Genomic DNA, 22,871 nt, shown 5'->3' with positions numbered 1-22,871 from the left:
AGAGTGGGAGGAGAATGTACATATCTGAGGCAGACATGAGTTTATGTGTGATCCCATTGTATTAACAGGACACTCATCTCTTCCTCTCTTCAGTAATCCTCTCCTGCTTCAAGGCAGGAATAGTGAGGTAGCATCACTCTTATTATTACAGGTTTAGGTTCTCTTGCTCTCCCTCTTCTGCTCAGCCCTTTTTTACATCCAGGGCCGGCTCCAGCATTTTTGCCGCCCCAAGTGGTGAGGGGGGGGGGGAAAGCTGCGACCGGCTTTTTATTCTTCGGCGGCAATTTGACGGAAGGTCCTTCCCTCTGAGAGGGAGTGAGGGACCCCATCACCAAATTGCCGCCAAAGAGCTGGACCTGCCATCCCTTTCTATTGGCCGCCTCAAGCACCTGCTTGCTGGGCTGGTGCCTGAGCCGGCCCTGTTTACATGAAGCCCTGCATCTCTGCAGCACAAGATTAAATTCTTGAAGCTTTCAGATACCTCCATATGTCTCCATAAATTATGCATGGATCTCCAAGTGGGAGCTTGTTTGTTTTTTTAAGTAGACAGGTGCAAAATGCCCACTTCCTGCCTTTGCCTGCGCTCCCTGCTGCTTCACCTGCTAGGTTCAGGTGTCATTCCCGGTAGCTCTGCTACTGTGGCAATGAGTGTCTGAAAATTGTAATCTAGAAGGGAAGGTGTGTGTGGCAGGGAGGGGAATAGCCAAAGACTGCTACTGAAAGGCAGGTATCTTTTTCTTGTTCCATGTTACAGCCAACTGACTGGATCTGCTCACCCATTTCTAGATGCCAAGTGAAGAGAAAAGTTTCATAATCTGACTTCAGTAGACTTAAACTCAGACCCCTCCTATCACCTAAATTACAGCCTTTCATACCCAGCCTTCCATGCTGTCCCCATGTATCTCAGGAATGGAAGGGACCTTGAGAGGTCATCTAGTCCAGTCCCCTGCACTCATGACAGGACTAAGTATTATCTAAACCATTCCTGACAGGTGTTTGTCTAACCTGCTCTTAAAAATCTCCAATGATGGAGATTCCACAGCCTCCCTAGGCTGTTTGTTCCAGTGCTTAACCACTCTGACAGTTATGAAGTTTTTCCTAATATCCAACTTACACTGCCCTTGCTGCAAGTTAAGCCCATTGCTTCTTGTCCTATCCTCAGAGTTTAAGAACAATTTTTCTCCCTCCTCCTTGTAACAACCATTTATGTACTTGAAAACTGTTATGTCCCCTCTCAGTTTTCTCTTCTCCAGACTAAACAAACCCAATTTTTTCAATCTTCCCTCATAGGTCATGTTTTCCAGACCTTTAATCACTTTTGTTGCTCTTCTCTAGACTTTCTCCAATTTGTCCACATCTTTCCTGAAATGTGGCGCCATAAACTGGACACAATACTCCAGCTGAGGCCTAATCAGCACGGAGTACAACAGAAGAATTACTTCTTGTGTCTTGCTTTCAACACTCTTGCTAATACATCCGTAGCGGTGCCGACTCACTGCCGTGGTGCCTCCTGCTGGTCGTGCTAGGAATTAGCTCTGTTGGCCCACCAGGATGCCTTTTACTAGCAATGTCACACTCACCATTACTTCCACTTTCTCCACCATCTGTACCTGCATCGCTCCTGGACCATGGCATCCTCTTTGGAACATGGCCCTCTGGCTGTGCCTCAGCCCACTGTCTCCCGACTTTGGGGGACAGGTGGTCCTCAGTCCTTGCATTTGCCTCAGTGGCCAACTGCAGACTCTAGTCTACTGCAGTCTGGATTTAGGCCACTCTCTTCATTCGCAAGTAGGGGTGAGGGGGGATGACCCAGGCCTGCCCACTACTCTGGGTTCCAGCCCAGGGACCCTATAGCTGGCAGCCACTTGCTGCCCCTCCTCCTATTCCTGCTGCCTACTTTCCCTTGGCCACTTCTCCCATAGTCCTAGCACCTTCCCTGCCCTTGCTTCAGGTCCTCAGTCTGGCCATGGTCAGCCAAGAGTTCCCCTATTTGTCCACTACCCTAGCAGTGCAGTGCAGTGCAGTGCAGTGCAGTGCAGTGCAGTGCAGTGCAGTGCAGTGCAGTGCAGTATCTCTGGTGCACTTCAGCAGACGGTCCTTCCCCCTTGCCCTCCAGGGAGAGACTGCCTTTGCTCTGCTGAGCAGCCCTTTATATAGGGGCTGCTCAAGCAAGCCTTCCCTTGATTGGCTCTCCCAATGAGCCCTTTCCTGATTGGCAGGGTTCTGTGCAGCCTCTCCAAAGCTGCTTTAACCCTTCTTCTGCTGGTGTGGGGCAGCCACCCCACCACAACATCCCAGAATGATGTTTGCTTTTTTTTGCAACAGTGTTACACTATTGACTCATATTTAGCTTGTGATCCACTATGACCCCCAGCTCCCTTCCTGCAGTACTCCTTAGGTAGTCATTTCTCATTTTGTGTATGTGCCATTGATTGTTCCTTCCTAAGTGGAATACTTTGCATTTGTCCTTGTTGAATTTTATCCCATTTACTTCAGACCATTTCTCAAGTTTGTCCAGATCATTTTGAATTATAATCCTATCCTCCAAAGCACTTGCAACCCTCCCAGTTTGGTATCATCTGCAAACAAAATGTACTCTCTATGCCATTATCTACATCATTGATGAAGATATTGAACAGACCCAGACCCAGAACCGATCCCTGCAGAACTCCACTCATTATGCCTGTCCAGCTGCACTGTGAACCACTGATAACTACTCTCTGGGAACAGTTTTCCAAACAGTTACGCATCCACCTTATAGTAGCTCCATCTAGGTTTTACTTCCATAGTTTGTTTATGAGAAGGTCATGCGAGACAGTACCATAAGCCTTACTAAAGTCAGGATACACCATATTTACTGCAAACCTTTGCACCATAGCATCCCCATGGCTGTACCATGACCGGACAGTCCAGTGCAAACTACAATGTTCTCCGAATTTCTCAGCCCTGCACTGATTGGTGGTTTGCTCTCCCTTCATTTATCTCCCAGTTTTCACCTCAATTTCACTCCTCCCCATCACCCGCCTTCCCTTCCCCTTTAGCTGATCTCCTCCTAAGTAAGCCATCTGCACAAAAAAGCCCATGTAACTCATATGACATTTGCCACCATCACACTGTTCACTCTGCTTGTGTGTTCTAGCCTTTCCCCCTGACCCTGTGTCTGTGCTGTGTATTTAAACAATATTGTCTCAGTGGTTTCTTTCACTCCCCCATCTGTCTGTATCCACCTGTTGTGTCTTTTCTTAAACTTAGCTTGTAAGCTCATTTGGGCCTGGGCTGTCTTTTTCCTGTGTTTGTACAATGCCTAGTTCAATGGGGTCCTGTAGGAGTCCTAGGGCTCCTAGATTCTATGATTGTACCGATTATTAATAGTAATAACAGTTGTGGATTGCGCGATAGTTGGGTGAAAGGTACTTTAACATTAAATAGCTTTGTACTGTAGCGAGCTAGCCACTGCAAACAGCATAACGCCATCTAACAGACCTGAACATTGCCATACAGTTCTTTTCGAGAAAAGGTTTAGAAATAAGAACAATCAATAGAGTTGGTGCTGGAAAAATGCTTTCTATTGTTGTACCAAGGTTGAAGAACTTTTTCCTTGAGTGAGTTAGTTCGAATGTTCAAAGAGAAACTTTTAAATCCTACAAAACTGAGGATAAAAGAATAAAGGAATCAAGCATAATTACACCAGAAAAGATTTGGGCCCATTTAGTTCCCATTACATTATGAGAAACTTGGGAACAGAGGTATTGATAGTCAGCCTCAGACCGATGGCCCACCTAGTTCAGTATCCTGACTCAGACAGTGGGCAGCACCAGGTGCCTCAAAGAAAGGTGCAGGAACCCTGCAGGAGGCAACTGTAGGGTCATCTGCCCCCTACTGAGGAATCATCCTTGGGAATCTGCACCTTTACCTCCACCCTTTTTTTTGTTTTTGTTCCAGTGTAGTTTATGGGCATCCACATCTCCCACTGAAGTTAATCAGAGATTTGGGTCCATGAAGACTGCATGGCTGGGCCCGTAATTGGGCACAAACCAGAAACCCAAATTTGAAAACTCTCAGGCTTTCCAAAAACTTTGATCCACACCTTAATCCAATTGTGGCAGCTGTGGCCCATTTCTGCTTGGCTGACAGATTCTTCTTGCTCACCCTAGATTAGTAGACAGATAGATAAACTACAAAGCCCCCGTCACTTTTGCTATCTAAAGGCCTGATCTAAAGCCCCTGGAAATTAATTGAAAGACTCACCCTGACTGCAGTGGACTTTGGATTGGGTCCTAAGCACTTTAAATGTGGTCATGAATGTAACTGATAGTCTCCAGTTCCCATTTCACTGGTGTTCCCTCACTAAGTTTGGTCAATTTAACCACAGCTCACACCTTTAAGTTCCACTCCCTGGCCGATTTTTGAACCCACTGTGTTTAAATGGGTTGGAAGTTGTCCAAAATGACTTCTTCCAACACGGAGCAAATATCAGCTAGCAGACAACTAGCTCTGAGCTCAGCCAGTGTAGACCAGCAGGAAGGCTAGCACAGAGGAGAAGACAATGCTTCCTCGTACCAGAATGACCATCTGATAGCACACAAACACTGTGTAGGGCAGAGGGGCCTCAAATAAAAAAAAATCAAAGTGAAGACAAAAACTCAAGTAGCTGCAGCAGATACCACCACCAAGGGAACTTTACGCTACTCCTGGCAAATCCAATTAAAGCCACAGGAGATGGTTTTTAGAATCCTAGTTAGGCGGGGCTGTAAAAAACACTCAAATAGCACACTCCTGCAGGAGCAGCTCATTGCAACTGAAAAATCCCTGAAATTAAATGAAGATCAAAAAAATGCCAAGTGAAGACTATAATGAAAAATGTGCTATCGCTGACACAAGGAAGAACAAAGGAATACTGGTCATTCCCTCTCCATAATATATCCCATATTCAAGTGGAACTAGTAGTGAAGCAATGAAGTCCTAGAGCAACAACTGATTTAAAATAATAATAATAATAATAATCTTTATTCTGAAGAGAGAAGGGATCCATAGAGCCCAGTCTGAAAATCTAAGAACCACATGAGCAATTACATGCATTCATGGGTCCCTGAAAACATCTTTAGGCAGAACAAGTTAAACTCTGTAGAGCAGGACAGGCCAAGCAGCAGCATTTACATCAGGGCACACACACACAGTCACTGCTGGCTATGCAGCTGGCATAATAGCTAAAAGCCTAGAGCGTGCCCAGCCAGAGAATGAGATTTGGAAGGAGCAGGGTTGTAAGTAGAAAGAGGTGGCTTATTAAGTGCATATCTAAACAGATTCATTGTCTAGCACCAGTGATAGTAACTAGCAGGTAAGTACTACCAACACCACCATCATAGCTGTGTGCAAAACAAAACAGAAACATACAGGATTTGGCAATGGGTTTGAAAGGAGCCTATGTGCAGAAATGCTGGTCCCTGAGTGAAGGTCCGTATCAGGTTCAACCCTGAAAATAATGCATTGCTCCCTTCTTTAGAAACCTAGAAATGTGTGACTCAAGCCACCAAAAAGCAAGCAAGCAGGGCAGCCTTTACACTTTTTACAGTAGGAGAGCACAAACCAAGAGGAAGCAAATGGCCGATGACAAGCAATCAGTCACCAAGTCCCAACACCGGGACATTTTCAAAGAACCACTCAACCAGATATGCATCTCCTCAAGCTGCTGGTGATCCATCATCACTATGCTACATCTCAATTCACTAAGGAGGAACAAAGGCATGCCAGTGCCCTTTTAGAACATGCAAAAGCTGTTCAGGGTTCACACAAGTTCCCAGAACTAAAACAAGGAGCTTTATGCTTCTTTTAGAATCTAGAAACCGCTGAGACCTGGGCGGCTTCACCAGAAAAGATCTACCTTTGCCATGGATTAGTGTAGCCCCTCATATCATCTTGCTCCTTACCCCAACACAACCACCACCATCTCTTTTCTTGACTGTTTTCTCCCATCTCTCCTTTTCTGACTGATTCTTTCACCACCTTCTTCTCAGCTTTTTCTCCTCTCCCTTCTTCCTTCATTTGGCTCTTTTTTTGCCATCTTGCTTTGTGACTCCCTGGTCCTTACTTCCCTTGTTTTGGTTGGGGCTTTTCACTGGTGGTTGCATGAGGCTGGTTGCCTATGGTCCTGCAGCTTAGCACAGTTCAATGAGTGTGGCTTATGGGCTCCTCCCTGACCCTTCAGCCCTACTCGTGTAAGGCTACTCCAGTGGCTGGCTGCGTTCCATGGACACTGTGGGAGCAAGGAGAGAAGGGGAGCAACCTTATGGAGCCATCCACTGCATTTTCCATAGCTACAGGCACACACGTGCTTTGGGGACAGTCCAGAGCCATGTAACTTTCTCCCCCATCTTCCCCATTGTTCTTGTCCGACCCACACCTTTCCTGCACTAGTCTGAGGCTTCCCCATATGAAGCCAGGCTGATAGATGCTACATTTAGCTCTCCACTGTCCTGCACCTTGGGCAGTCATTCACACCAGTTTGACTCTAGCTCTATTTGGCTCAAAAGGCAGGATTCTTCCCCCACATGAAAGATACAAATATTTTGAAGCAATCATTATTTGAAGGGGAGGAGGGGCCCGAGAGGAGGCAGGGTCAGCTAATGGTCAGGACAGAGGCCTCGGAGCCAGGAGAGCTAAGTTTTATTCCCAACTCTGTCCTTGACCTGCCATGTGACCTTGTGCAAGTCACTGATCTCTGTTGGGGCCTCTTGGTTCTACTCTCCCACAGCATTAAATGGGGCTGCATTTCCCTGCATTGCACCGAGGTCAACAATGAACTAAAGCCTTTCAGCACAAATACTGTTTTCCACTAATGGCACCCCAAGCATGACTGACAGTGGTTGATCAGCACAACCCCACCACCACCACCCAAATTGAAGAAAGGAGAATGGACAGAAAACAAGAGCTAACATATCAGTGATAGGAACCAGAAACCAAAGTGACTCAATCTTTAGAGCAGGCTATGCAAAAGGACTGTCAAATGTCCATGTAAACAGCATACCCAATGGCCAGATGGAATTCAGTTGTGACTGTCTATTCCCATCTACTTGAAAGGATAACTCTTCCAAGTCATCTAGTAGATGGATGGATGGATGGATGGATAGATGGATAGATGAGTGGGCAGAGAGAAACATGCTTCTTTGTCTGTGAATCAGTCATCCTTAGCAAATGTTACGAGAGGCCTTCTTAGGGGTGGATGATCAGGGCAGCCACCCTGCGCACCAACACCTCATCGTGTTTGGGAGCACCAAGTTCCCATTTTGGAAAGGGGGAGGGATTGTTTTGTTGTTTATGACTTTTGGGTTGGGGGGCTGAAAATGTTTTCCGCCTTGGGCAACACGACACCTAGGGCTGGCCCTGGTTACTTCTTTCAAGGACATTTGATACTATCAGCTGTTATGATAACAAAGCATCTTTACATTTCTCCAACTCTGGATTAACTATGGGCAGGAGACATTTTGGCACTTGGCTATTTTAGAAATTGATTCTCTGCTTCCTTTAGAAGAGGGCTGCTCTTATGGGATAGTCATGTCCTTCTAGGACAGTACTTGAGGTGGGAGCCCAGAAGGCTTCAGTCAGTATATTGTTCCCTTGCTCTTTATCTAGATGTACATTTTCATTCTCATCTGTTGTTTGGGCTCCTAGCTGAGGGCTTCATTCTGTGCATCCTCACACTAGCACATGTCAGCCTCTCTGCCTGTGCAGAGCCCCACTGAAGGCAGCTTGCAGAACTCAGACCTTAGTGCCTGCTTTCAGAACTGATGCAGCTGCACTGGGACCAGCAACAATGCCAGCACAAGTGTAGATCAGACACAGGTGTTTCTACTGTCCTGTTACATAGTCCTGCCAGGACACAATGCTGTAAATGCCCAAGCTCTGTCTAGTCTTACATCGGTACTGAAGAGCAGACACTACATTTGCTGGTGTGGACACAGCCTCTAACAAGACACCCAGGGAGAGCTTCATCTTGTCAGGTTCCGAATGCCCTGAACTCTTGTTATCTTCACTGGGATTAGAGAGCACTCAGCACCTTGCAGGAGCCGCTCATAAAATCAGGCTCTAAGGTGACTGGCAGCTTGGCCTAATCACATTGCAAACTCATACGTACTCTTCTGTCTAGATCTGCTTTAGCATTACTGACTTGCGTTTCCTCCTCCCATTGAGCTCTTTGTTTTGGAGTATTTTTCTACAGCTGCATTAGGCTGTATTCTTCCCAAACTGAATGTCCTTTGATTCTTTCCTGCTAGCATTCCTAAGGCCATTGTGTATCATTATACTACTCCACCATTCTCATTGCTGTTCATGATGCCTCTCAGTTTAATATAGACTGAGAATTTTGCTGATGTGCTATTCACTTATTCCAAGTAGCTGCATCACAGTAAGGCCTGGTCTACAATAGGACTTTACTTACATCAGTATAGCTACAACTCTCTGGGGTATAAAGAATCCTCACCCCAACGGATGTAGCTATATGGACCTAGGCCCCAGTATAGCCAGCACTAGATCTATGGAAGAATTCTCCTGTCAACCTAGCTCCCGCCTCTCAGGGAAGTGGATTCCCTATGACAATCAACATAGGTAGTGTCTACATTAAACACTGCAGCTGCACCGCTATAGTGTTTGAAATGTAGATGTACCCTAAAGAAGTGCTAAAGTAACTTCTTGACATCTACCTTGTCCATTAACCCACTAGACCACAGGGATACAATGTTGTTCTTTGGGAGGGATGAGCTGATAGACAGTTCCCCAATCACTCTGGGCCCAATAAAAGGAGAAGCAACAGAGATGGAACAGCAGCTCAGACTTGAGTTTGATGTACCATAGCCTGGAAGCCCCTGGATCCACAGCAGTAGCTGTGGCTAGCTTTTCCTTTTGTGCTTTCCCCATTTCATTTGGATTGAGTCTGGAGTCAGAGATTTTGGGCCCAGGTATATAGATTTTGTATAGCACATTATTTGTTTGGGAGGCAGTTGTGCTCTTTTATCTTGAGCTGTTAATATTTTATGATTTGTCTGCACTTTCAATGATTGGATTCTCAAGAACATGTTTACAGTACTTTGATGTGAGATCCTTTTGCCATGCCACTTGGACTGCACTCTCTCCAAAGAATTAGCCTATCATCTGTATATTTTGAGCCTTCTAGTTCATTGCATTGCTGGAAGTTGAAAGGATGAAGGAAACAGATGCTTGAAAGAAGATATAAAACTGTTTCTTTGTCACTGAATGGATGTTGGAATTGAATGCTGGCTCAGATGTTCAGAATATCCTCATTTATCATAGATTTAGGGTTTAGTGGGTTCTACTGGTCTGACTTGCATCTCTTGATGTCTCACTGCAACACAACAGTATCAGTTTAATGATGGAGGGACTAATTCTCATTTACATTGCCACAATAAGAACCACATTCTACCACCCTTACTCACACTGAGTAATCCCTTAATCCAGGAATAGTCCAACTGAATCTGGTCCTAAATAAATCCATCATCCGAGTTAATTGCTGCACAACGCACTGCCTATTGTCCTTTTAATAGGACTGTCTTCTAAACAAGACAATGTCAATGGAAGCCTTGGGCGGGGGGGGAAGAAGAGTTTTCTCCTGTCTTTCATATCTTACTCTTTTTTGGAAAGTCTAGGCCAGATCTTCACCTTGTAATGAGTATTTCAGAAACTCAGAGCCCCATCCTGCAAGCTGCTGAGCACATCCTGTAAGATGGCACTGAGATCTATGGGAATGGAGCCCTCCCAGCAACACAGGAGGCCCTCAACACCTCACAGGATCAGGCCCTCCATCCAAAGTGGCCCATCTCTAGGATGACAAATTTCCACATACAAGATGGAAAATTAGAGCATTTTTTTCCTCTTACCAGAATAGCTAGGCAGGAACAGACCTGTTTCCTGATCTCTGTTGAAGTGCAGCATTATATAAGCAAATACGATGTGGCAGATGTCTGATATAATTAACCACAGATATAGATGCCCACCATATATTTTCAAGACAGCAAACAAATCTATAAAAAAAACCTCAAAAATATTACAGCCTGACAGTTCTGAGACAGTGGAACAGCAAACTCCCTGTTACCTAAACTCAGGATACCCAGATGCAATTGGAAGCGTTAAATGGCTTGTCACTGATTTCTAGTTCACCTAGCTTGTTCCTTGAGCCACCTTTCCCATTAAGTGCTGCAGCTTATGCTTTGCCCTATTTTCTCTTATCCCAATATCTACACCCAGTCAGTTAGGATGGGATGCAAGTGCTCCACAGTTCTGTTGACAGATCTTGTTCATGCAAGAATAAAAGCAATTTAGGCTTACTGTATATACATGTAAGGTCATTGTTAACACAACACCTTGCAAACCAACGAGTTTTTATGAATTTAACAGATCATGTGAGAGCAATACATAGGGGGCATAGGAATCACTTTGCCCCTCACTGAAATATGCAACCCCTGGGGTGAAGCACAGCAACTGTTTATCTGCACACAGCAACACTACAAAACAGGTTAGAATAAAGAATGAAGAAAAACACCATTGTCACAGTTCAAGGGAACTGCACCTGTATTTACCCCTTGTGGTCCAGCAAGGGCACCCACTGTCAGGTTTCTGGCTCCCCAGCAGTCACCTCTCTTGGGCAGAAACATGCATCTATCTCCCCCCGACCAAGGTATTTTCAAGCTGCACAGTTCCCTGGCTATACTGTGAATTCACCAGCAAGTCAGACTACCTCAGCAGACCTGCTTTGTGCTCTCCTTGGAGGCTATATCAACATAACTGCCAGCTGTTAGGAATTACCACACAGCTCTAACCAAGCACACTTATTCTTAAAGTGAAAGCATTACAGACAAACTTAAAAAACAATAGAAGTGCCTATATGCAAGCTAAAATCTCAGCAGAGGTCACCCATCAGTCTTATGGGGCCCCAGTAGGTCAAGTCCTTCCAACTCCTCCACAGGTATTCAGCTACCATGGGAGAGAAGGTCCTGTCTATTTGGTGGATCAGAAGAAAGGCCCGGAATCAGTTTAAACTGTTTATCCAAAAGTCCTTTCTCTGTTGTTCTCTGAAGAATCCAATTGGAACCAGTATATGCAGGTCTCCCGGGGCCGGGGGGGGAGGTATCTCTCTCTGGAGAGTTATAATCTGAGTAAATTAGCCTAATCACCCCCTCACTGTTCTTAGTTCCTGGAGGGCTGTGGTCACCCTCCCCCATGGAATTACATATACATCCTGGCAGACAGTAATACATAAACTTCATACAGAAAGCTGCCATAGCGGTCACAACCATATCCCACTGACACTGCACTGGGGACTCAGATAGAATAAATGCAACACCCAAAGAAAAACCATAATAAGCAAAAAAAATCCTGCAGTGTGAATGATAAATGCTCACTTTTAATCCTGTAACACACTGCCCAATTATGTCTGTTTCTCACTGTGGCTGACCCACAGAGGCCAGGTCCCAGTCCTTGCTTCCAGCTAATGAATTCAAGTCCTTTTGCTTAGAGGGTGAAGATCTATGCTAGAGGTTCCAACTTCAATCCTTGCCAACAACCCAACCAAGGGTCACTACGGTATTCATTCACACTGCATTTTCACTGCCTCTTCTTTGTTCCTTTCTTCTTGTTTAGACCATAAGCTCCTCAACTTCAGACTTCATCATAGAGCAGCTAACTCCATGCTGGAGCTACACAACTGATACAGTTATAGTCATACAAAATCCAGTCTCCCAAGTTGGAATTTGGCAAGAGTTATGGGGCTTCTCCTATGTAAGCTCTCACTTCCCTCACCCGCCACTGCAGGAGCCTTACAAACAACTCCAGGGAGTCTCAACAGGTTCTAGGTAAACATAGTGGAATAAAGGCTTCAGGCTTAGTTCTCCATTGCTATGGGCCTCACTAATACAGAATGGGCACTGCTGAGAGGCAGTAGCAACTCCCTTCTCAATATTTCTTAGAATGTTAACACCAGGCTAGCCTGGAAGAGCTGGGGCCTCATTTCAAAGCATCCAGCAGGGGAGAGTTGAGCTGGCCCAGCTGCCAGATTACAATGTTGATAACTGTTTCATAACCTCAACTGTGTGACTTGTAGCCTCAAAAGCAATGTTGTGTCTTCTTCTAAAATACATGATCTAGCTCAGCTAGAAATTATGGGCTAAAGGCAAGAATTCATAGATTAAATTCTCTGCCCTGTGTTACGCAGAAGGCCAGACTAGATCAGCAATTCTCAGACTGGGTCAGGACCCCAAAGTGGGTTGCAACCTTTTTTAATAGGGTCACCAGGGCTGGCATTCGACTTGCTCAGGCCCAGGGCTGAAGCCAAAGCCTGAGCCCCGCCACCCAAGGCTGAAGCTGAAGCTAGAGCCGCACTGTCTGGGACTGAAGCTGAAGCCCGAAGGCTTCAGGCCTGGGCAGTGGGGCTCAGGTTATAGCCCCCCTCCCCCCCTTCTAGGATGCAAGTCCTCAGGCTTTGGCTTCTCCCCCACCGCCCTGCCCAGGGCAGCGGGGCTGTGGCAGGCTCAGGCTTCAGTCCTCCTCTTGGGGTCATGTAGTAATCTTTGTTGTCTGAATGGGGGTCTCAGTGCAACGAAGTTTGAGAACTGCTGGACAAGATGATCTGAATGGGCGTCACTGGCCATAGGAACTCTGAATCTTTTGCAAAGGCCTCACATTTTTTTAAAGGGCTGGAATACATTTAATTTGGAAACATGAATATTTATCTAAATATGTTTAGAGCAAACAGCCTTGTCACAACTCACCTCACTGTAAATACTCATTAGCATTTATCGTTAACATTTCTGTTTGACGGGCAATTAGGGTGACAGCCAAACTTGGGCACCTGAGCTTGTGAATCACCTTGATGTTTTATAAATACTCCACAGCATGACAGAGAGGCCACCTTCACCAATCTGCTTTACTTGCCACATCAAGAAAGGATCAGAGGGGTAGCCGTGTTAGTCTGGATCTGTAAAAAGCAGCATGCGTCTGACAAAGTGGGTATTCACCCATGAAAGCTTATGCTCCAATACATCTGTTAGTCTATAAGGTGCCACAGGACTCTTTGTTGCTTTTTATCATGAAAGGAGCATTCAAAGAATTGGGTGTTAATGAAAGGTTATGAGCCAAATTCTGCCCTGATTTAAAACCACTGAAGTTAAGTGGTGTGATTTAGGGCAGAATGTATCAGAAGTTTGGACACAAATCTAACTCTGAATGTACTTAAGCCCTTATGCACTGAGAAAGTATTAACGTTTGTTGCAACAATAAGTTGAGAGGAATAAAATGTGCATCTTCCATAACATCTCCCACCATTAAAGGCATCTGCTCTTCAGTTTAACATTGATCCACAGCCATGGGGTCCTTTGGAACTCCTCAGTGCTGGTGGATGTCCTCTTCCATCTATGAAGAGTCCAAAGGTTCTGCTGCATCCTCTCAGGTACAGACCTGGCCACAGTGATTCATCCTCCTCCAGGCTTGCATTTCGTTACCCATAGGAATGAAAACAAGCCTCTGAGAAAAGCTCTAATTAGCAGAAAACACAGCAGCCCATCTGGTTTGCTACAATGGTCTCCACAGGTTGATGGTGCACTGCTCTCTGCACTCGCTCCCCATAGAATACAGAGTCCAGTTCAAGTCTTTGTCCTGATAGTCAAAGCCATCCATGAGACTGGCCCTAGTGAACTAGAAAATCTCCTGTCAGTCCACAACCATGACCTCCCACAACAGCTACATTACATTGGAACTGTGAAACTACTGACTGAAAGGGGACTGCAGGGTTTGGGACTTTCACAGGAGCTGGCCTAGACAATGGAACTCCTTGACATTAGAGAGAAGAATTGGTCACAGGCATATAACCACTTCCAGAAGCAGGAGCCTTTGCCAGCAGAGCACTGAAACAGGTGTACAGAGCTGGTCAAAAAATGATAATTTTTTATAAGAAATTTCCAAAAATAATTTGCCTTTTTATTAAAAATATTCCATTTTCTAAAACTATTTTTGATAAACAATATCAGTTTTCTGTAAAAAAAAATGGTTTATTTTCTTTTTTTACTGAAGACTGAATAACTTTTGTTTTTTGGGGTATGTTTGTTTTGTGCAGTTTGTTTAGTCAAGAAACCAGAAAAGTTTGGCCAAAATGGACATTTTCTATGAATGGAATTCAACGTCAAAGTGACCCAAAACAAAATATTTTGCCGACAAAACTTTTACATTGGAAATGTCAATTCACTGCAGCTTTTCAAAAGGAAGCCTGATTTGATCAATATTCCTGTTCGAAACGTTTTTGAATAAAATTTCAAAACTGTCAAAACATCCCATTCTGACTTCTTTTAGAAGTTTCATTTTTCAATTCAGAATGACTTTTCTAAGCTTGTTAATTTATACTAAAAAGAAAGATTTAAAAGTGTCAAAATCAAAATAAACATATCAAATATTATTGAAACACATTCTTTCAATTGACTTGACCTGAAGGGAAAAACAGATCCTCAGTTCACAAAAATTTTCAAGATTGACATTTTATCCCATTTTGGGATGGGAAAATTTTCAAATCTTAAAAACCTCACAGGCCGGGAAAACTGTTTCACTCCTACTTTAATAATATGTAACCAGCAATCCTGGTGAATTGCATAAAATCATCTAGTCTTGTGCAATGCCAGGCTAACTGCACTTCTCCATACACTCAGAGTGGCAAGGTAAAGCATGAAGAGTGGCTGTTTGGAACCGAGTGAATTATGCACTTGCTTGTGTTTTCCTCACAGTCCGTGTTGCCAGCAGAGCTTGTCACATGAAACAGGCTCATGAATCTAGCCACTGATGTTCATTCATCTGTATCCAGGTCTAAATGGAAGTCATATGGTGATCAGCTCTCTTACTCTGTTTATCAACATGATAAATCCTATAAAATGTATTGAAGGCTAGAGTTTGTCACAAGGAAATAGCTCACAGTAAAGGGAGCCATGTAGCTGCATCAGCCCAGGAGCATACCAGTGATCTGGGGCTCAGGGGGCTACAGGTCTCTCTTGCTCTTCAGAGAGAGGTGGTGGGGGGGGGAGGAAGGTGTGTAGCAAGGTACTGCTGTCCTGTACCAGCAGTGAATTACTCACACTCCCCATCCACCCCCTACCACACTGACTCAGCAATGCTGCCCAGCAAACAAGGGATGGATCCAAGATTCTACCCATTCCTCGACCCACCCGCCTGTTCCGCAAAGGGAGTAAGTGGCCTGTAAGCCCTCCCACCCTGCCCATCCCCTCACACCTATCCATCTGGACTCAGTGTCTGGGCAGTCGCTGAAAAGTGTAACTGAGGGGTTCACTTCTTACTCCCCTGTGTGGATGTATAGTGCAAATCACACTCTCTCCACAAGAAACCAAGAGTGCTCTCCAGGCCCAAAGCACATATTCAGAGAGCTCAGCACTTCCTCTGATCCAGCACAATTCAAACTCTAAGGAAAAAAGGATTTGTATCCCAATGGGAGTTTATAAAAGGAAGAAAACAATTCAATCTGGACTGTCACCAAAGGTTTGATTTCTAACATTCCCATCAGAACCTGTGATGATGATTTCTGTTTGTTAATATGCATCATTATTATTTCTTGAGGACACATGGAGCTTCATAGTAGGGTTGCCAAAATACACCTCTACCTCAATATAATGCTGTCCTTGGGAGCCAAAAAATCTTACCGCGTTATAGGTGAAACCGTGTTATATTGAACTTGCTTTGATCCACCGTGCACAGCCCCCCCTCCCCACCCCCACCCCCACCCCCAGAGCACTGTTTTACCACAGTATATCAGGTGGCATTATATCGAGGTAGCAGTGTAATGAAAAAGCATGATGAATCCAGCACTATTACTTGAGGAACAGAATTTTGCTAGCTACTGAGCTGATCAAATAATGTAAAACAGTTTTTCATGAAATGGTTTATTTGATGAAGAATTAATATGTGAAAAAAGGACCAGCTATTACTCACTCTTTCTTCCTTACCCAGCCCATCAGATCTAGGCAGGATAATACAGATACACCAAACATACAGATCGCCCTCTGACCTCCCATTCACCAACCCCTTTCGGTGAGAATGAAAAGGGCTGCTGATGGGCTTTTAACAAAAAACAAAACTGCAGTAAAAATGAAATTAGTAAAACAATAGAATTATTAAAATACAGTGTGACAGTCTTGCCTTAACTAGCTATAACTCTTTAGGCCACATCCTGCTTTATTTGCATCAATGGGGAGTTCTTCCATGAAATTCAATATGATCAGGATTTGACCCTTTGGAAATTCAAGCCATTCACTGCTAGCTTCATCTTTAGTGATTTTTGTGACAGCAATAGTGGTAAGCCAGCCTGTTCCAGGAAGCGCTACCCCTTCCCTATCTTTTCCTTATACTTCTTCTCAGTTACCTGGAACAGTTGAATCCATTGATCTGGAAAGAGCTCGTTCAATGACTGCATTGTGTTTCCAGGATCTGCCGCACCACACCTATGTGACATCCTTATTTATTTCCTTTCAGAGACGTTCCCCATGTTTATCTTTTGTCTCATCCTCTTTTGCATTCCAGGTCGCTGGATTGAAGATCATGGAGTGATTCACAATCTGATGTTTAACCCAGAGACCCTGAGGAAGTTTTCTCATAAGGCAACCCAAAACAAGACAGAGTGGTGGGACAATGGGGTATTGCCATTATGGATCACAGCTCAGAATCAGGTACCATAGAAAGTCTTGACACTATATAATGATACCTGCACTTTGGTTTTCATTCTAGTAACTTAATCCCTTTGCTTGAATGGAACATGTTCTGTACTACATCAAGCAACACTGAAGCTATGTTAGCTAAGCAGCGGTTATATCAGTGACTTATTTCACACATCACAGCTAAGTGCTGGTGGCACAGCCAAAGAAATCTATAAGCCCACTGAAGTCAATGGGAGTTCTTCCATTCACTTCAGTGGGGTTTGAATCAGGCTCAATATCCTTATAGGATACAAAACCAAAAGGACAAAGGAACATGACAATGTGCATGTAGCCTTTGCCCTTGCAGAAAGCCATATTTGCATATGCAAACAGGATAACTGCCTGCTTATCTATTGGTGTATGTAATTACCAGCTAATAGGTACTTGTGTTTGCAACAGTGGATTTGTACAGCATAGTGCTCCACATGCATTTTGACAGACACTTGTTTTGTGCTAGGCTTTAATAATATGGCCCTAAAGATCTTTAGCTTACACTGGGGTTGCATTTTATAGGATTTTGTGCTGTATTTCCTCTGGTGTTTGCAATTTGTGTTTGATTCCTTGCATTTGTCTGATTGCCAGTTACACTTGCATATTTGTTCCTCTCCACCCCCATCACTCATCATCTGAGCGTTTTTGTCCCCTCCCTTTCCTCTGAGTTTAGTGATTGTTCAGCAAGCGCTTTTAGTGAAGAACACACCAGACATCTGAATTGGTGACTCATCACTCATCTGGCAGGTAAATGTTAAATTGCTGCATCCAGTTCTTAGTAACTCCACAGTTACTCTATAGCAGATTGCAAGCATTCTTCCACAAACCAAAGAACTCTTGTTTACAATTACAACAACCTGATTGCTGCAGGCCAACTAACTCAGCATGAGAACTCTATTCATCAAAATGTTACTTGCATGGGCTGCCTGGGACATGGTCTTGGACAGAATTCACCATAAAAAAATCCATTACACTCCTTGATCCATTATGGCAAGTTTGTGGAGATTGATGAATTAACCTTTAGTAAAGCGAAAATGTTTTCTTCCTATCAAAATGATGTTGCCAACATTCTGTCACAATGCAGGATAATTGGTAAGCTTTCAGTGAAGGATATCAGAGCAATGGTTGAATCACCCAACCGCCTTTTGTGAAAGAGTCCCATTATTAAGTGCACCTACACTGGGGCACCAATTCACAAATGCCACAAGATCCTTCAGCATAGCCTAGCCAAAAACAAGAGGTTTGGTTGAACCAAGAAATGTATTCAGAAAAGGGATTCATCTTTTTAATAAATATACCCGGATTTAAAGTGGCTGAACAGATTTCTGTTAAGTTCAGGATTGTTCATTCAAGTCCAAGCTTCTTGTCCTCACCTTCAAGGTCCTTTTCAACTCTACCACTGTTCACTCTTCTCTCTCCTCATTGCAGAGAGACTACGTGAGTGCTTACAGTGAGCACATGCTTAAGTGCTTTGGTAAATCAAAGCCCAAGAAGGATTTTTGATAGAAATGGTTGAGAATTAAGGTGAGTAGGTTGCATTGATATTCAGTATGAGGGATTGGCAGGAATGCCACTGAGTTGGCATCCACTGAGCCAAGAGATTGCCTCTCTCTACTTCCATTCATGAAGTAAGCATCATGCTGGGTCACTCAGTCAGTCACAGAACTGAAACTTTCCATGACCAGCAGTTTGATGTTGTCACTGTAGGGACTTCACTTTGGAGCTTGCTCCTTCCAGCATTCCTAGTGAGTTTCAATACACAGTGCATTGATTTGGCTGCTCTTTGTAAACTGTTCTTATTGGTGTCAGGTTCAATGAGTACCTTGAGAAAGGGGGACCCAGTAAAAATTTCTAAACAAATTAATGTCTTCTTCCACTAGTTGTGAACAGTGGTGGATTGAAAGCAGGAGAGAATGAAATGGCTTAGAACCTTCCTTATTGAGAGAATGCCTGTCAACCTCCCTGTCAGAGAACCTGGCTGCCCTGTACCAGCCACTTCAGGCCAGGTGTGGCATGGTCAGTGATCTCTGCCTCAGTTCCCCCCCACCCCCAAGGTGGGTCTCCTCAGCTCTCTACACACTGGTCTGTGCTGGAGATTTGGCTTAGCCCTCTGGTCAAGTCACGTACAAAACGTAATCCCTTCCAGAAAGAGTCCAACTAAGAAGTCCCAACAAACAAAAAGGTTCTTCTGCCCTTCAGGAGCTACTCTTGGCCCTGTTCCTAGCCACTTTCAAGAGTCTTTCTGGCTTTAGGATAGAGCACCAAGCACCCAAGCTCATTCCCCTGGAGTTCTGTCCTCAGCCCCTTTGGGCTAGGAAGCAGCTAATTGATTATGGCACAGATGTGGCTCCCCCTCCCTCCCCCCAAAGAGGCCAGTCACCCTGTGACACTCCCCCATACCATAATGTTTAGCTTGAAGATCTACCTGAAGCCCTATTGGTCCTCTGTGGAGGCCATACAGCTTTGGAATTCACTCTTCCTGCCTTGGGCTGAAATAGGCTGGATTGGATGGTTTTAGGATTTAAGATGAAGTCCATCCATTTTCCACAAGAATTTGAGAAGTGGGGAGAATTGCAAGGGTGATTAACTATTGGAAGAAGACGATGGTTTAAGTTTCAATTTGCCTGGCTTGGTGGCTGGGGTTTACAGAGAAGAGGATGGCTGAGGTATAGCGACAATGGAGTTTTGATATTGGTAGTTTAAAGTTTCATAGAGTTTAAGGGCCAAAAGAGACCATCAGATCATCTAGTCGGGTCTCCTGTATGTCACGGGTCATTAAATTTCACCCATATACCCCTACAGGAAGACTTGAGTTGGACCAAAGCATTTCAGAAATAAGGAGACTAATCAGGGATGCAACAAGTAAGACCAAGGGGCCACCAGAGTTCCAGGCCCCTCCAATGGCAAGGAATTATCAAGAGTAGCTAGAATGTGTGGACCACAGTTCTCTGTGTGTGTAAATGTAAATAAATACAAGTCTACAGCATACGTGTAAGTTTGTTCTTCCAAGGTGACAGAGCCCCCACCCTCCAACCCAATCTGGTGGGATCACCATTGGAGGTGGGAGGATGCAAAAGCAGAGGTGAAGCACAAACAACCTTTGGCCACTACCAGTCTTGGCTGACTTTAGGTTTTTAACCTTGAGGCAAAAGATTTAATATGCCATTACTGATCCCCTGAGTCACCTAGCTCCCTGCTGAAGTCTGGTCTAATCAATGTCAGCAATGAACAAAATTTCATAGTGATTAGAATCAGGAATTGGCAGTCAGTATTTCTGTGCTGCATTCTCTCCTCTCCACTGACACACTGGCTGACCTTGGGCAAATTTTTAAATCGAGAGGAATGGGGGTGGGCAAGGAGGGTTTGAGCATCCAATAAAGTGCTAGGTGGTATACAATAGCATGATGAGAGATGGTTCCTGCCCAGAGACGGTACACAAGCTGAATGCAATAAGGCACAAGAGAGCAACAAACAGACAGAGAAGTCATTTACACATCCCGTGCCTCAGTTTCCCAATTTGTAAATGGCATATGGTTAAGACTCATCTGTTCACAGGGATATTTGGAATCTTATTTCATTAGTGTCCACAGAACAATTTGAGGTTCCCAGATCAGAGTCCCTCATCCCTATTTTAGCCTAACTCAGTGCCTAGATGAATACAAAGAACTATTACAGGCCACTGACGTTTTAAAATATTAAACCATCTGTGCATGTCTGGACTGTTGGTAATTAAATTAAATGTTGACAAATGTCAACTCATCAATATTAGGTTTTAGAGTAATAAACAAGATTTAAAAAATTAATAAAATTGATCCACTGTTAAAGGACCTTGAAGGGAAATTTGAGGAAAGATTTATTTCACTGGAAGTATGTTGAAAAGGCTGGAATAAAAAAAAAATCAATGGAATGGTAGAATGAGGAGCTAGAGCATTAAACCATAATATTGAAGGAGGATGACACTCTAGAATATCCTTATATGGCCTTGCTTGGATTACATTACCTCAGATATTTCTGTTCTGGTAATTCTGTTTCCCATGGGAAATGTAGCTTTTTTTTTTAAACAAAGAAATTCACCCTTACACAGCAAGAGAGCGGATATTAATTTGACTCTAACGTGGAACAGTAATAAAGCCCTAACTGATGCTCTAGGTTCAATTCAATGGGTTTTGTATGGAAAGCAGAGTGCAAAAGTAGCGCAGAGTCCCAAATTCCTTATACTGAGGAAACAGACTACAAAAAGTCATCATGCTGTACGCACAAGCATTTTCAAGAATAATAAGCATAACCATAATAGCTGTGATCATTGCAATAAAGGAATGCGGCAGTAACAGAAAATAATGGTCCCAATAAAACCAACAATATTGTAAATTGATTGCTGCTAATAAAGTTGATTATGTTAATAAAATGGGGGAAAGAACAGTAAATACCCACTTGTTTGGGCATGATATTTTCGTAGTGTTTTATTAAACTGTTTGTTGAAATTAGGGATGTGAGGAATTCCCCTAAAAGGATTTGGCCACTGCATGATTTTAGCCTCTTAGGCTGCAGAGAATTGCATTCAAAACATTCACAAAAAAGTATATGAAGACAGTTAGTCACATGATTATCGCCCACTCTAAGGTGAGTTGGGAGACGCTGAGGTCTAGGGCAGTGGTTCTAAATCCAGTGGTTCAAGACCCCCACAGGTACTGTAAAAAGCAACCAGGTGGGTCATGAGGCGTTGAAATTGTATTACCATAAAAAGCAAAGAAAATCTCACTCCCCCACTCCCTGCATCCTTCATAGTCAACTATTCTAGGTCAGCTTCTACACACAAAACACACACAAGAGTGAGCACTGCGGCATTTTTCACTCGTACTTGTATAGTAAATGTGAAGGGGGGAAGATTGTGAAAATCTTTTGATTTTGAATAAAAGGATGGACAAGCTGAGAAACACAGACACAGGGGCAGTGCAGTGCAGTGCAGTGAACTGGGAGTCAGGACACCTGGGTTCTAGCCCCATCTCTGCTGTGACCTGGGGCAAGTTACTTCCACGGTCTGTGCTTCTGTTTCCCCTCCCACCCTTTTCTCCTGTCATATCTGTTTAGATTGCAAGCTCTTTGGGCAGAAACTGTCTCTTGCTGCATGTGTATGGTGTCCAGCACAGTGGAGGCACCCATCTCAGGGCCTTTAAACATGATCATAATACAACAACTTCCAAATTCTTGAAGCCAGTATAAGCCACCTGAAGTAAAGCTGTGTGCATGACTGATTTTTTGATTCCTGGCTGAGCTGAAAAGAAAAATAATTGGGGTGGGGAGTGAGGGAGGAATTGTTTTGGGCTGACCTAAAAAAAGGATTTTTTCAAATTTTGGGGCAAATCAAGAAGTGTGGGGCAGAGGGGGAATTTAAGGTCAAGTGAAATGTTTTGTTTCATTTTTGTTTTCTTTGTTTAATAAAATTTAAGTAAGTTTTGAAACAAATGTCATTTTGAATTGAAAAAAAAGATTTCATTCTATCAGTGTCAAACAAAGCATTTTGATTGGTTTAGAATTTGGGTGGGAAGGAGAGTAAACGAAATTAACTGAATTTGACACAAAATTTGCAAACATTACGGCCAACCCAAATCTGCATTTTTCAGTGAAAAAGTGTTTTAGCCATTGCTTCCTCAGTTGATTTTTCGGTCCTAAGCAGTACATACAGCCTCCTGGAATTTGGCTCTGGAGCTGGTACTGTATTGATCATACTTTCTTCTATTATTTCGGTAATATTCTTTCATTAATGATAGTACTAACTAGGATATGTCTTCTGCCTTCTGTGGTGTTTCTCTTTGTAAAATTAACTTTGAAATTATTTTTGACCTTTCAATAATCCTAAATGATGTAGAAAAGAATGTCACCAGAAACATTTTTTTTTCAGATTTATGAGCCTCAGGCTAATAATCTATAATTAAAGTCAATGGAGAAAAAAATTAAGTGCTACTTTGAAAGTCATTTAATTAAATCAAAATACTATAAGTTATTTATGGGGGTAGGTTTTCCCCCCTAACTTCTGTGTAGGAGAAGGAAAGAGAATCTACAACAGCCCTGAGAGATAACTGACTCCTCACTGCAGCCTCTTTCATACCACTTACCCTCAAAATCTGTTTGACCACA

The 22,871-nt window shown here is 43.6% G+C and overlaps 2 protein-coding genes across 3 annotated transcripts in view; one reads left to right on the top strand and one right to left on the bottom strand.

Moving 5' to 3' along the window:
- RBFOX1 (RNA binding fox-1 homolog 1) overlaps nucleotides 1–22,871 on the bottom strand; it is a 2,636,561-nt gene that overhangs the window by 2,584,672 nt on the left and 29,018 nt on the right. The window lies entirely within an intron of this gene.
- LOC120373447 (ectonucleotide pyrophosphatase/phosphodiesterase family member 7-like) overlaps nucleotides 1–22,871 on the top strand; it is a 44,749-nt gene that overhangs the window by 5,971 nt on the left and 15,907 nt on the right. The window contains exon 2 of the mRNA XM_039491850.1: nucleotides 16,573–16,718. Within this exon, the coding sequence (XP_039347784.1) occupies nucleotides 16,573–16,718 (146 nt within the window). The remainder of the gene's footprint in view (nucleotides 1–16,572; nucleotides 16,719–22,871) is intronic.

This window comes from Mauremys reevesii, linkage group 10 (genome assembly GCF_016161935.1).
Source record: "Mauremys reevesii isolate NIE-2019 linkage group 10, ASM1616193v1, whole genome shotgun sequence".
NCBI classification, from domain to species: domain Eukaryota; kingdom Metazoa; phylum Chordata; order Testudines; family Geoemydidae; genus Mauremys; species Mauremys reevesii.
This window is presented reverse-complemented; position numbering and strand designations above follow the sequence as displayed.